The following is a 12,840-nucleotide window of genomic DNA, read 5'->3' on the forward strand; positions in this document are numbered from 1 at the left end:
TAAAATGTTACCATTTATTGATTAAGGCTGTTATCTCCATGTAACTTAATGTGGATCACTACTAACAATGAGATTGAGACTCCAGTCACTCTGACCACTTCAATAGCTTAGCACACAAGAAGCACACATCTATTAACCACAATATAACAGCAGAGAAGTACATTTAGTAAACTAAGAGCATGAATATTGTGTTGCAAACTGATTTGTCCTCCAACTACTGGTATTTATTTTTTTGGTCGACCAACTACCGACCAAGCATTGCATTCTTGATCTCACCTTTGCCTGATTTGTGTGGCTTCTATTTATAGACCAAATCAAGTAGCACCTCTAACTAGGTAGGCTGAAATCCGCCCTGCCTCTTGTCCAGGTCACGGCTCTCAGCAGTTGCTCTGATTTTCTGACGCTTGTTGAGATGAGCCCCACCCTACCTTGGCTCTCATAATGAGCTCAGTCGCCGACCGTGTGTGTCACCTCCCTGGCTGGGTTGAGGGGCATGAGAGCAGACAGCCTCCCGCTCAGCCTAGCTCATTATCTCTGTGTGTGTCTTACCAACTGCTCTGACTTGACGCAGAAAAGCTGCACAGTCTTGGCGGCGTTCTTGGCCACTGCGATCGTCAGGCCGGAATCCACTGATGCAACATTCAGCTCACTAACACGCAAAAACAACATATAGGATCAACTGTTAGCAAATTACAGTCAATAAAAACAATCAGTAGTCTGCTTATGGTTAGTCTAATCACTATATACAGGTGCATCTCAATAAATTAGAATGTCGTGGAAAAGTTCATTTATTTCAGTAATTCAACTCAAATCAGTCCATTATTAGTCCTTTAGTAAATTTTAGTATTATATGAAATGTAACTATATTTATAATTGACATTTCTCTTGACTCTAAATGCTTGCAGTGCATTATTGGATTGTTTTCTTCATGAAGGAAACATGCAATACTTCCTTAACACTAGGCCAAAAATGAGCTTTCTTATGGCGCTTTTCCACTGTGTGGTATGACTCAGCACGACACGGCACGGCTCAGCTCAGCTTGCTTTACTTTGGCTCGGTTTGCTTTTCCACTGCAGTTTAGTACCACTTCAAAATTGGTGGGATTATAGACTGATTGTTATAGTGCGACGGTCGTTTAAAGCAAGTCGTTTAAAAAAAAAAGACGTGCGAACAAATGATACAGCAGTGGCTGTTGCTGACTATTTAAATCTAGCGGGTTTGGTGTCTTGTGTTGCAAATCCAATGATGCTGGTAGTGACGATTCTCTGACCAATCAGTGATCTGCAGTGTTTACACGTCACATTTTAGTATCGGTACAGCTCGCTTGGAACCTCAACTGAGGTGGTATCAAAAAATGTACCAGGTACTACACAGTGCAAAACCCCCCAAAAATGAGCCATACCATGCAGTAGAAAAGCAGCATTAGAAGGCAGCATAGTAGCACAGTAGGGAAATGATGATGGAACAAAGTTATGATATACTATGCATATTGGAGGTGTACCTGGCTATTGTTTTTATGATGCTGTCAAGTTCATCATTAGAGGATGGGTTTCGGCCCCCTTGAGGGAACACAAGATTGATGGGGTCAAAGAGGCGGGACAGAGACTTGGACAGGTAAGCTGCTTCATATGGCTGAAGGGAGTCCTTTAGATCCTTCTCTGGACTGGAACAAATAAAATGTCAAAAACGTTATTCCTTTGCTTAACTGTAACTGTAAAACAAGTAAATGACAACACGTGCTAAGTGACACGTGACAAAGTGTTTTTTGGCAGTTGCTGTACCCTGATGATGTCAGACCCTTCATTTCCAATGTTCCTATCATCAGACTATCATCACTTTATGTAATTGAAGTGCATGTTTTTGTTTTTTTGAAAAACACATGACATGTATGTCACATACTCTGCATGTATGTATGAAATTTCACTGACCTAAATCTTGAATTTAATCAGAGGCATGCCCGTAGAGATAATTACAAATCGAGACTAAATCAAAAGTGCAGCAGAGCAAACTGAACGACACTTAATGAATAGCCTACTTACACTCCTCATCTCAGTAGGGATCAAAGCCCCCAGCATTTGATTTTGCCACTGTAATAAATTAGTTTTCCTTGCTGACATGACAGCTGCTTAATTCCCAATAATTATTATATTGTTTGATCTGTGCATACCAATTGTTGATAAAAGTGTAACTGATTTATGATTGTTTCACCAACGGTTACTATTTTCATTAAAAGTTTCAGACTTTTTCATTATATTGTAAAGTCTGAAAATGAGGTATATTTTAAAATATTATTTGACAGTTCTCATTATAGTAATGCGTAGAACCTCATTCTCATCACTATAATGTGAAAATGAATCATTTTTAAAATTGTATTCATACATCATGATAGTATTAGCTGTATAATACGTTATGCTGATTTAGATAAAACCACCTCAGAGTTAGTATTTTTTTTTTTACTGTAATACAGTAATGAATTGCAAAAAACTGGACGATAATGGTAATGTGAATTAGAGGGCAAAAAGTCATTCATTATCATAAATTATGCACACTTCTTGCAAAAAAAATATAATAGGTTGTGGAAATTTTGACAATAGTGTTAAACGGGCTAAGAGAAATAGCATCATTAATGTCAGAAACTAAAATCCAAATGAATCTTACTTTTAAAGATGAAAAAAGCGCAGTGAATTAACACATAATAGATTTCTCTATAATAATAGATCTCTAAACTTAAGTCAGTAGATGCTGTTCAATGCTGTACTGCTTGCAGTACACTGAATTCTACCACAAAGCAAATTGTTTTATTAGAGACAAATATAGATCTACTGAATCTCTCCAAAATAAAATACAAAGAAAATAGTTTACCCCCCACATCAACCTGACATATTAAACACATTTGCCACTTTTTGACAAAATGCTTTAATAATCTTGGCTTTAATTGCTGGTTGTCATGCATCTTGACATGCTTTTTTGAGCTGTATTATGTGATACAAGCAACTGTGCGTAAAATGTGGGCCGTTTAGGGGACAATTGTGATTATGGGATCTTGGTGTTTGATCAGAATAGTGGCAGAAACGTTGACTGCATTCTGAAAGATTGTCTGAAAATGTGTCTGATAGTAGAAGGGCTTCTTTGCTTCCTAAAGCATCTTACCATTCAGGTGAAAGGCAGAAACACTGTCTGATTGATGAGAGCAGTTTTGAGAGCACTTTGCGGGTAAACAAAATCTTTGTTGTGCCACCAAAATGATTAGGAAAATGATAGTTGTGTAGATAAACTTCTGGCCTTTATTATGAGAAATCGTGGCATTTCTGTTTGACTGCTTGCACTTAGCATCTTAAAATTTTAAGTCAGTCAGCAATCATTTCAGCAATTGATAGTTGCAATTTAGTTCTAAAAACAAAACATTAGTATGGCCTCACCTTGAAAAAAAATTACAATAGTTTCTACAAAAAAACAAAAACAAATTCATAACAGTTACTGTTGTAACCACAATAAATCTCTGGCAGCTTGGTATTAGCCACCACTGTCTTAAAAAAAAAAGTAATAATTCCTGTAGCAGCTACTGTATTTGGGCAGAAACTATTATTTATCATAGAACATTTCTGTATGGACTACATTTCATCAATTTGTTAAATAATTACAACAGAATTATGAAAACAAATGTTGGAGAGTTAGTGTGTATGTGTGTTTATTGTAATATTACTCACTCATAGTCTGGTTTGGTCTGGGTGAACAGATCTTCAGCATCATGCTCTGACACTGGCAGTTCCACATCTAGACCTGCACCACTGCTCACAAGCGCCCCCTGTATGCTTGTACTGTACTGCTGCAGCCTCTTCCATAGCTCATTATAAAGCCTCAAGAGTTTGGGATACTCTCCCTCCAGGGCCTGCTTCAGGAAGGTTGATGCTGAGAACAAAAGAAAAAATAATTGAGAACAGGATGCATTTAGAGAGAAGATGGCCACATAAGGGGCTTTTGCACCAGAGTAAATGCAGTGAATAAAGACGTCGCTGTCGGCTGGTTCAGAGTTCCTGCTGCCGGTGCAAATGCAACCAGGAAAACGTCCCAAGGGGGAAATTGGTTCTCTAGGAACCACCATGCTGGCTAGTTCCTAGAACTGAGATCCTAGAACTACACGGTGCGAAAGCCACTATAGATAAATCCATGTGTTGTGTATTTGTCCCAATATTGACATTTTAGAAATACTGCATTACTACAGTAGTTGAAAACAGCTAAAAAGGATGCAAATGCATAGACTTGTGATTACAAAGAATACAACAACAGACACTTATTTTTTTTTTGAATGATGTGCAATAATGAATCTAAAAAAGAAATGTATTTTAATAGTGAATTTTAATTTCATGTTGACTTTAATGGTCAGTTTCACTATAGTCAAGAAATCAGGGTTATAAAGCCTACGTTGTTGTGAATGCCATTTAATTAAAAAAGGTGTTGCCTATGACAATGGCAAGCAGTGACTTAAAACCTCAAATTCTTTCTTTGTGCCTCAGTGAGCTGAAAAACCAAATCCCTTATCTCAAACCAATCTAACAAAAACAATGTCTAATAAAGAGTATACACTTGGCAAAATGAGAGTCAAATGGATGGAATTCCATAAAAATGCCTCTTCATTAATATGGTAATAACCCAACTTTACAGGTGATTAAATGCTCATTACGAATATTATGCAAATTGTTTCCTATGCAGATTGATTTGATGAATGCATAATTGAGTAGTTCAGAGGCGCAAGCATCTTAAACCGTTTCCATCTTTGTTTTGCTATCACTTGAACAAAGACGAGTCCTGGTAGTTCTACTCTACTGATGGGGTGCTGACTATGAGCTGTAGCCATGTTCAGTTGATGTTACGTTTCTGATTTATTGCCGGTAGTGAAGCTTAAAATTCCTCACTTCATAAAACTGCCATGCAGCAGTGTTCAAACACAACCCATAACTGTCAAGAAAATCTTTCCTCGGGGAAGGTGATGAGGTGCATACAAAAACCAACAAATGAACGTCAGTGGTTGAAAAATGGCATCTTCATTGTTCTCTCTTGTTGTGAGATCTTCATTGTTAGTCAGGAGCCAGGTTCATGTTGTGATACAATAATGAAGTGAAAACATTAATAATAAAAACGGAGCAGAAATGACCCTAGACCAGCACTCTTACTGTTAGCAAATTAATTCATAAGGGTCCCCAGGGTTCAAACAATGCTGAAGGCCAAGTCAGGAAGCCTACACTGAACATTGAGAGGAATATTGGCTTCATCCTTTGACCTGCTCTTTGAAAGTCAAACAGTTCAGGAAAGAATTCTGGGAAGAGGCAGGGAGCCGTCAGTAGTCACAAAACGTATTTAAGAACAAAGAGGAAGCGATAAATCATTTATAAACAGATCTTCTTTGAAGGCTTGTGGAGCACTGATGTCTCAAGACAAAATGTTTTCTGATGGCCTCTTGGAGCCACAAAGTTTGTGAGAGCATCTTCACCTCGAACATTCTCATTTTATGAGAGTATTTTGGCATAGTTCCCCTAATAGATGTACAAGGTGAGCCCCCTAGGGTCTGGAAAATATAAAAGCAAGTTTGATTGAGACGTTTCAAATCAAGCTTGATAAAGGCTTAGAAGAGGGAGTAATGCACAAGAATTTGGATAATAAAAGTGTTGCAAAGGCTCCTATTTGCCTTCTATTGATCAGGGGGAGTGGAGCACAAAGCATCATTAGGTCGTGATAACACAGGCAGGGATCAATAGAGCCACATCATCAAGGCCAAGGTCTAAATTACAGTGTCTCTGAGTCTGCAGTGAGGACGTGCTGCCCAAGATCTTTAACTCACTAATTAAGATGGGCACCAGTTGCAATCATGAGTCAGTGACTACGTTTACATGGACATCAGTAATCTAATTATTTACCTTATTCTAAATAAGCGAATATTATGATTTATGGTGTTTACATGAGTTGCTTTTAGAATATTCCTTTCATGTTCCCGTTTTCCATGTTATAGTACGTAGTTCGATTAATGGCACACGTCATTACGTCCAACGTGACGCCATCCGACGTCCCCTCCGGAATTTCACGTATAAACATATAGTTCGTCTTCGTGATGATGCCATGTTGGTTTATTATTAAAGCACTTAGAGTTAAGTGCCTAGATCAAGAGCACAATGGCCATAGCTCATGAAACATCCCTTCTGCGGTTTAAAACAACAACCCAATGGCAAGGTCATGGTTTTGAGAATACATGGACAAACAAATTGCTTTAGATAAAACTGTTTGTTAAACACACAAATGTAATTGTCACCAGCCTAGAAAACCATCAGTTGATATACAATACAAGTGTCAAAATGCTAGGTCTTCAACCCTGCTCCTAGGTATACACTGTCCTGCATAGTTCAATCACAACCCTAATCAAACACACCTGAACCAGCTAATCAAGCTCTTCAGGATAACGTGGAAAAATCACAGGCCCGGTGAGCAAAAGCAAGTTGTAAATACACTTTGCAGGACAGTGGATCCCCAGGAGCAGTGTTACGCTCAAAGTATACTTCTGTTTTTTGTTTTTTTTTTACACATACTCAAGCACAGTGTTTCCCAAACTTTTTCCTGCTGCGGCACAGTTTTGATAAGTAAAAAATCCCACGGCACACCACGAAGCACAAAAATCTTATCTATTCATGAACAGCTTGTAACACTCCAAAGAGAAAGGAAACCTTGAAATCGTATCATATGATCCCTTCAACAATGTGTCATCAGAGTTGGTATTTTGGCTTTATATGATCAGACACTTGCACTTAGCATTTTCTGAAAATCACGCTCAAATGGAGTTACTGTAACAAGGTTTTTGACGAGTGAATGATGGAGATCTGCACTTTGTCCGTCATTAGAATGGCCACATCTGAGGTAAATTAATCACATCCGTTTTCATCAATTTACAGGTTATAAAGTGTATGCTATACTCGTAGCATTGCAGCTATATGGGCACTCCGTTTTTCTTGTTGTCTAATACATTTGGCCAAAATCTCATGATATAAAAGATGAACCGCTATACACAGGATATTTAAAACGTACCAAAGTATATTGGCTACAACTAGACAGCAAATGCTAAGACTCTTTTCCGCTCTTCAAACACACAAAAACATCAGCCTTTGTAGGCGGTGTTTCTTGAGTAAAGAAAACACTGTAATTATTCAAACATCAGTTTTTATTTACCCTTGCATTGCGAAGTAGACATCTGTCTTCAAACTGTGAGTCATGGTACTTCATTTTGAATGGAGGCGGGGTGGTGTTATGAGGTTTGACTGACAATTTGAGGATCTAATGGCGTTACGAGGTTTAGTCACAAACTCTTTTGAATGGTTTTCATTGGTTGAATATTTGTAAAACCCACAAACAGACTTAACGATTACCAATAGCACTGATTTAACGAAATATAATACACATAGGAAGTTTTTGATAATTTTCCATGGCACACCTCACAACCTGTCATGGCACACTAGTGTGCCACGGCACAGTGGTTGGGAAACACTGCTCTAGCGTATGCATACAGTCGAATGCACAGCCTTTCAAATTATACTCCATTTGATAGCGTGCGCGAATGCAAGCAGTCGACACATGCTCTAGAAAAGTTCATCTTACTCTGTCTGTGCTATATTTCTCCAGAAATTATGACTGGTAAAAATGTCTTTGTAGTCCTTTAAACTAAAGTTGCTATCTCATAACCCCTTCACACAAGCGCTTGTCAATGCGTCTGTCTGTTGTTGTTGCAGTCTCCACTATTTTGTTGTTGTTCCGTCTCTTTAGTTTCATTTTCTACTGTGAAACAGCAGCATGGGTCAGTGTTGCCACCTTGTGGAATAACTGATAAGTGCAAAACCAAGTCAATGCGCATGTGTGACGTGCTCGTAAAAAGTTACAAAAATCGGGTGGTGCGCATGCTATTCTGGTGACAAATTTTGCCCAAGTATACTTTGGGCTTTAAAGACCTAGGGTCTAAAATCTATCCCAAGACTGGGTGGAAAAAGCTATTCTGCAATGGTACTGTAGCTTCCCAAGTTACAGGCTAATTAAAAAAAAAAATAAAGAGGGGAGTCTGTTTTGGTTGTACACCTGTGGAGTCACATGAATCTCACATTTGAAGGTCTGCTTCCTCTAATGTTGGGCGTTATACCGGTTCATACCGAATACCGGTGTTTATTTTTGTTATGATATTAATTTTTAAAATACCGCAATACAACGTTCGGAACGCGACACTGTTTGAAAAGAGGTCCCTTTTCACTGTTGCACTGTGGTGAGGGAACAGCTGTGTTCGTCTGTTAATATCACATCCATTTTTTTTGTTTGTTGTTTTTTTTTACTTTGTTACTCAGACGCAGGCAGTGCGATGCATGAGACAAAAAAGTAATATAGACAAAACAACCGCATAGCCACTCTTTAGTGTAGATGCATGTTGATTTTATCAGACGCATTCTAAGTCAATATACTGCAGTATTTCCTCTCTCAATCAGTAGAAAATATGGTTAGCACCCGGTCATGCATGAAAAAAAAATACCGTCATGTACCGTGAAACCGGTATAATTTTGAAAAATACCGTGATATAAATTTTTGGTCATGCCGCCCAGCACTAGCTTCCTCCATATTCTCTGTGACCAAACACCTTGATTTATCCTGCTTCTTATTGATGATAACACCCTGAGATCAGTGTAGAAATCATCGTCTTGTGTCTGTATTGATAATGGCCTCTATCATTGGCTGTATCTGAGCTCTAAAATTCATCAGAGATTATGGAAGTGTAAACACTTCTCCAAGGAGCCCCCCTGGCTTGAGATTATAGTGTGAAGTGGAAGTGAAGAACGAACAATATCTGAGAAAGCATACAGGCTCAGTTCGTAGAGAAAAGGGTTAACAGAGTCAGTCTTCTCAAATGCAACTCCAGAAGAGTGTACGTGGGTAATAGAGTTTGAATCCGACTGCAATGTGATGAAAAGAAAGCAAGAGCGGAGGAGAAGAGAGAGACTAGGCGCAGGAGGGGAGCTTGTGTAACACACTCACACACAGAATGAGCTTTTGAGATGCATGGCGGGGCATCATCTTAAACAAAAACCCCAGACTGAGACTCACCAGCTGTGGCTTTCTGCAGCTCCTCGGAGAGCGTTTGAGTGACTGAACTCCAGAAGGTGTGCAAGATGTCAGGCTGCCCATCCTGATAAGAGAGAAAACACATGAACTTTACCATAATGGCCTCTGACACACATAATAACATACGTATATGCATTAACATACTATGCAAACAAAGCTGATATGACTGCCTTTAATGGCTCCAACCCATAACACATCATAAAACTAATGTCCAGGTCACATTCACCCTAAATAAAAACTAGAATCACAGCAATTAAGCACATTTTAAACAAAATTACAATCTTTTTGGTGCAAGACATTTTGTTTGGCAATAAGTGTACTCTTAATGGAGTGTATGTGTGTAAACGGGGAAGTCTATGGAAAATAATCATTTGTTTTGTTCATTACGCAACAAATATGGTCTAATGCTGATGGCATTTGCCAATCTAACCACTTCTCACTATGTGTGTGTAAAGAGGCTGGAGTGTCTCAGGATCAGCCAAATAAAGAAGCAGTTAGTTTGTCTGATCCTTACCATATCAATCCCACTGCTGAGCTATTGAGAAATGAGTACAAACTTTATTTTGAAATCTAATTTACATACAAAGGGAGATCACATTTACTTTATAGATTATTTAAATCATATGAATACAGTCAGATTTATTTACTGACCAAAATAGTATTTGTGTGCCTGACACAGTGTGTGTAACTTGCATAGACTGTCAATTTACAGACAACAAGATGCACAATGATTGTACAAGGTTTAATTTAATTTACACAGGGGGAATGGGGTGAGCCAGATATATTTTAGTACAGAGCTCAAGGCCATTAAAGATGAGTTTATCTACTACCTCAATCACTTCCTCTTTTTCTGTCCTTTCCTACATCTATTGTTTTGCTGGAGACAGAGAGCAAGCAGCAGTACTGTTTCAATGACATTGCATCCACACATCACCTAAGCAAATCAACCTGCTCTGAATGTCCCTGCTGACTCGCCGTACATCAGGCTAAAGTAGTTTGCAGCGACTTTACAGTGATATAAATGACTCTCTCTTATGACTCACACAATTTCTGCCGCTACAAATTTGAGAATTCTCCAAAGAAACAAAGACAAGATGAAGTATGGAGACTTGAAAATTAAAAATATGAAGTATATATACAGTGGGTCCAAAAATCTAAGACCACATTGGCAATCTTTAAATCTGGAAATACACAGCAAGTTTTTATTTTTTATTTATTTATTTTTTTAATTGAACATAAAAAAAAAAAAAAATTAAGTGTAGAGGAAATGAAGGAAAATTTGTGACATTGAGCACATGAACTCCATTGTACAAAAGGTCCATTACAGTTCACAAGACACCCTTTGGTGCATTATGAAATCATACCAGATAATCAGGTTTTGCACAAACTTGTAGTGTCCATGCCAAATTTGTATAGTAGCATACAGAGTGGCATGGTTTCAGTGCCATCATCAATGAAATAAAACCAATCTTGGAATCTCTTTCTTTTTTTAAAATACAAGTGAGTTTCATATATGCTCCAGTACTTCAGGCAATTTCTTCTTTCTGATGTAGAGTCGTATTTCACACTTATGACACCTGAAGTGAACAAGAGGGCCATCCGTGAAGATGAACTCATGCCAGAGAGCCAGAAGGCTTGTTTTCTACATAAAAGCAGCTGGGAATCCAACTGGAAGGTCTGTTTTACTTGTGTAACTGTTAAATGTAGCGGTTTGCAGGTTTTGCTTTCCGATGGGTGCCTGTGTGGGGGGTGTTTTTGCCACAAATAAAGGTGTGAGATTGTGGGAGTTTGAAAACAGCTTTCGAAGTGGAGGCAGAGAAAGAAAACAAAAAACATGGCATTCACCCACCTTTTCCAGTCTCCAGGGAATCCGACAGCAGCTTTGTTGTGCTGTACATTGACTCCTGCACAAAGTTCCTGTATGTGTTTTCCTATACTGCATATGTGTCCTGTCTCCTGCATGCATCTTGTTAAACTAAAGGTTCAGAGGTGCTGTAGGGCTTTTTACAGGCTTGTGAGGCTCCAAAAGAGGTGCCTGCCCTGCAACACCTTTCACGGGGCATTTTAAATGTCGGGCACTTCTTTCATCTACAGCTGACGGCTATCTGAGCACCCGATGACACTCTTGTCAGTCATTCTGGGTGGTTTGAATTTCAAGGTGTCCCTTTCTACTTAGAGTCATTGAGCTTTTACTTTATACAAAATGTGAGCTTGTCAACTTAAGATAAACACATTTCAGTCTATGAAGCATTATATTTAAATCAGCACACATATGATGTAGCATTATTTGAACTTTTATCTCCGTTGATCATGCGTAATTTTTTCTTACATATTCAAAAGAGCCAAATTTTGCAAAACCACTCTCAAATCGAACTTTTTGCTTTTCTTTTCAGTTTTTCAACAAGGAAAGAAAAAGGTTTATGGGAGAGTGGGAGAAGGTGTTGCCATGGAAACGCCCCCCCCCCCCATTCCTCCAGACCTCAATCTTCTGACCGAATGTAGCACTATTTTAACTTTTATCTCCGTTCATCACGCTGTCATGTTTTCTTACATATTCGAAAGAGAAAGGCCAACCCTCACTTTCAAATTGAACTGTTTGCTTTTCCTTTCTGTTTTGTAACAAGGAAAGAAAAGGTCTATGGGAGAGCGAGAGAAGGTGCTGCCATGGAAACGCCCCCCCCCCCAATTCCTGCAGACCTCAATCTTCTGACCGAAAATCTCGATTTCCAAGAGGTGATTAGAAGCCGCTCAACTCATCTCCCCCGAAACTGTTTACGGAGTGAAAATGGGAGGAATACCAACAGAGAGAGAGAGAAAACGACTGTTGGTTTGGAGACAGACCTTTTCTCTTTCTCACAAATGCAAGACACAACTATGGCTGTGTTCGGAATGGAATACTAACATACTGTGTGGTATACTTTATGCAACAGAAAACATTGGTATGCAGTAGTATGCTATGTTGTTGTCGCATGACCCCATTACGTTTAAAGCAAGTGGCGTGCAGTTATCATGAAATTGCATTATTGTAATCAAATTTTGTTGATTCAGCCAAACAATACGTCAAGAAAGCGATGTTTAAAATTGTGGTTGATATTGTTTTTGGTTCATTGGTTGAGCGATGTAGTATTTTATGTTGTGAGTGTTTATAAATCTTAAATTATATCTAAATTACAAAATTATTACGGACAAAATTCTCATTGAAATATAAAAATGCATGTGTAAAATTTGCATGCTGTGCACAGTATACACACAGAACATATAGTACAAGTAGTATGCCATTCCAAGTCACAATTCTGCTTTAGATAAACAAAAATCTATGCCCCACATCAGCTACATCAAATCCCCTACATCAAATCCATCTGTGAAATCTTACCACCCCTTTCTAAACTGTTCTGATCTCACAGTTTAGCCCTTCACTTAGCAGAAAATAGCACCTTAATTACCGTCTGTAATTAGCCAAATTCGCCACTGAAGGAATGGAGAGCCACGGATGTCTGGGATACCAAAGGGGAAGCGCATTGCATATGCCTTTGCGAACACTGTTCTTGTCACTCAGCGTGCACCAACACACTCCTGCTAGTTCACAAAGTCACCCAGAGCCAAATGGAGAATGTAGATAAAATTGTCCCATCACTGTCTGGCTGAAAATGTGTGGTGGATATATGTGTGTGCATGTGTGTGCGCATGTGTGTATGCGTGTGGGCT

At 38.7% G+C, this 12,840-nt stretch overlaps 1 protein-coding gene across 1 annotated transcript in view; it reads right to left on the reverse strand.

Annotated features, from left to right (window-relative positions):
• Positions 1-12,840, reverse strand: part of cog5 (component of oligomeric golgi complex 5) — a 78,230-nt gene that overhangs the window by 21,811 nt on the left and 43,579 nt on the right. The window contains exons 11-14 of the mRNA XM_016512162.1: positions 9,118-9,199; positions 3,708-3,909; positions 1,502-1,663; positions 550-649 (exon numbers count right to left, since the gene is read on the reverse strand). Of these exons, the coding sequence (XP_016367648.1) occupies positions 550-649; positions 1,502-1,663; positions 3,708-3,909; positions 9,118-9,199 (546 nt within the window). The remainder of the gene's footprint in view (positions 1-549; positions 650-1,501; positions 1,664-3,707; positions 3,910-9,117; positions 9,200-12,840) is intronic.

This window comes from Sinocyclocheilus rhinocerous, unplaced genomic scaffold (genome assembly GCF_001515625.1).
Source record: "Sinocyclocheilus rhinocerous isolate Xijiao unplaced genomic scaffold, SAMN03320098_v1.1 scaffold475, whole genome shotgun sequence".
NCBI lineage: Eukaryota > Metazoa > Chordata > Actinopteri > Cypriniformes > Cyprinidae > Sinocyclocheilus > Sinocyclocheilus rhinocerous.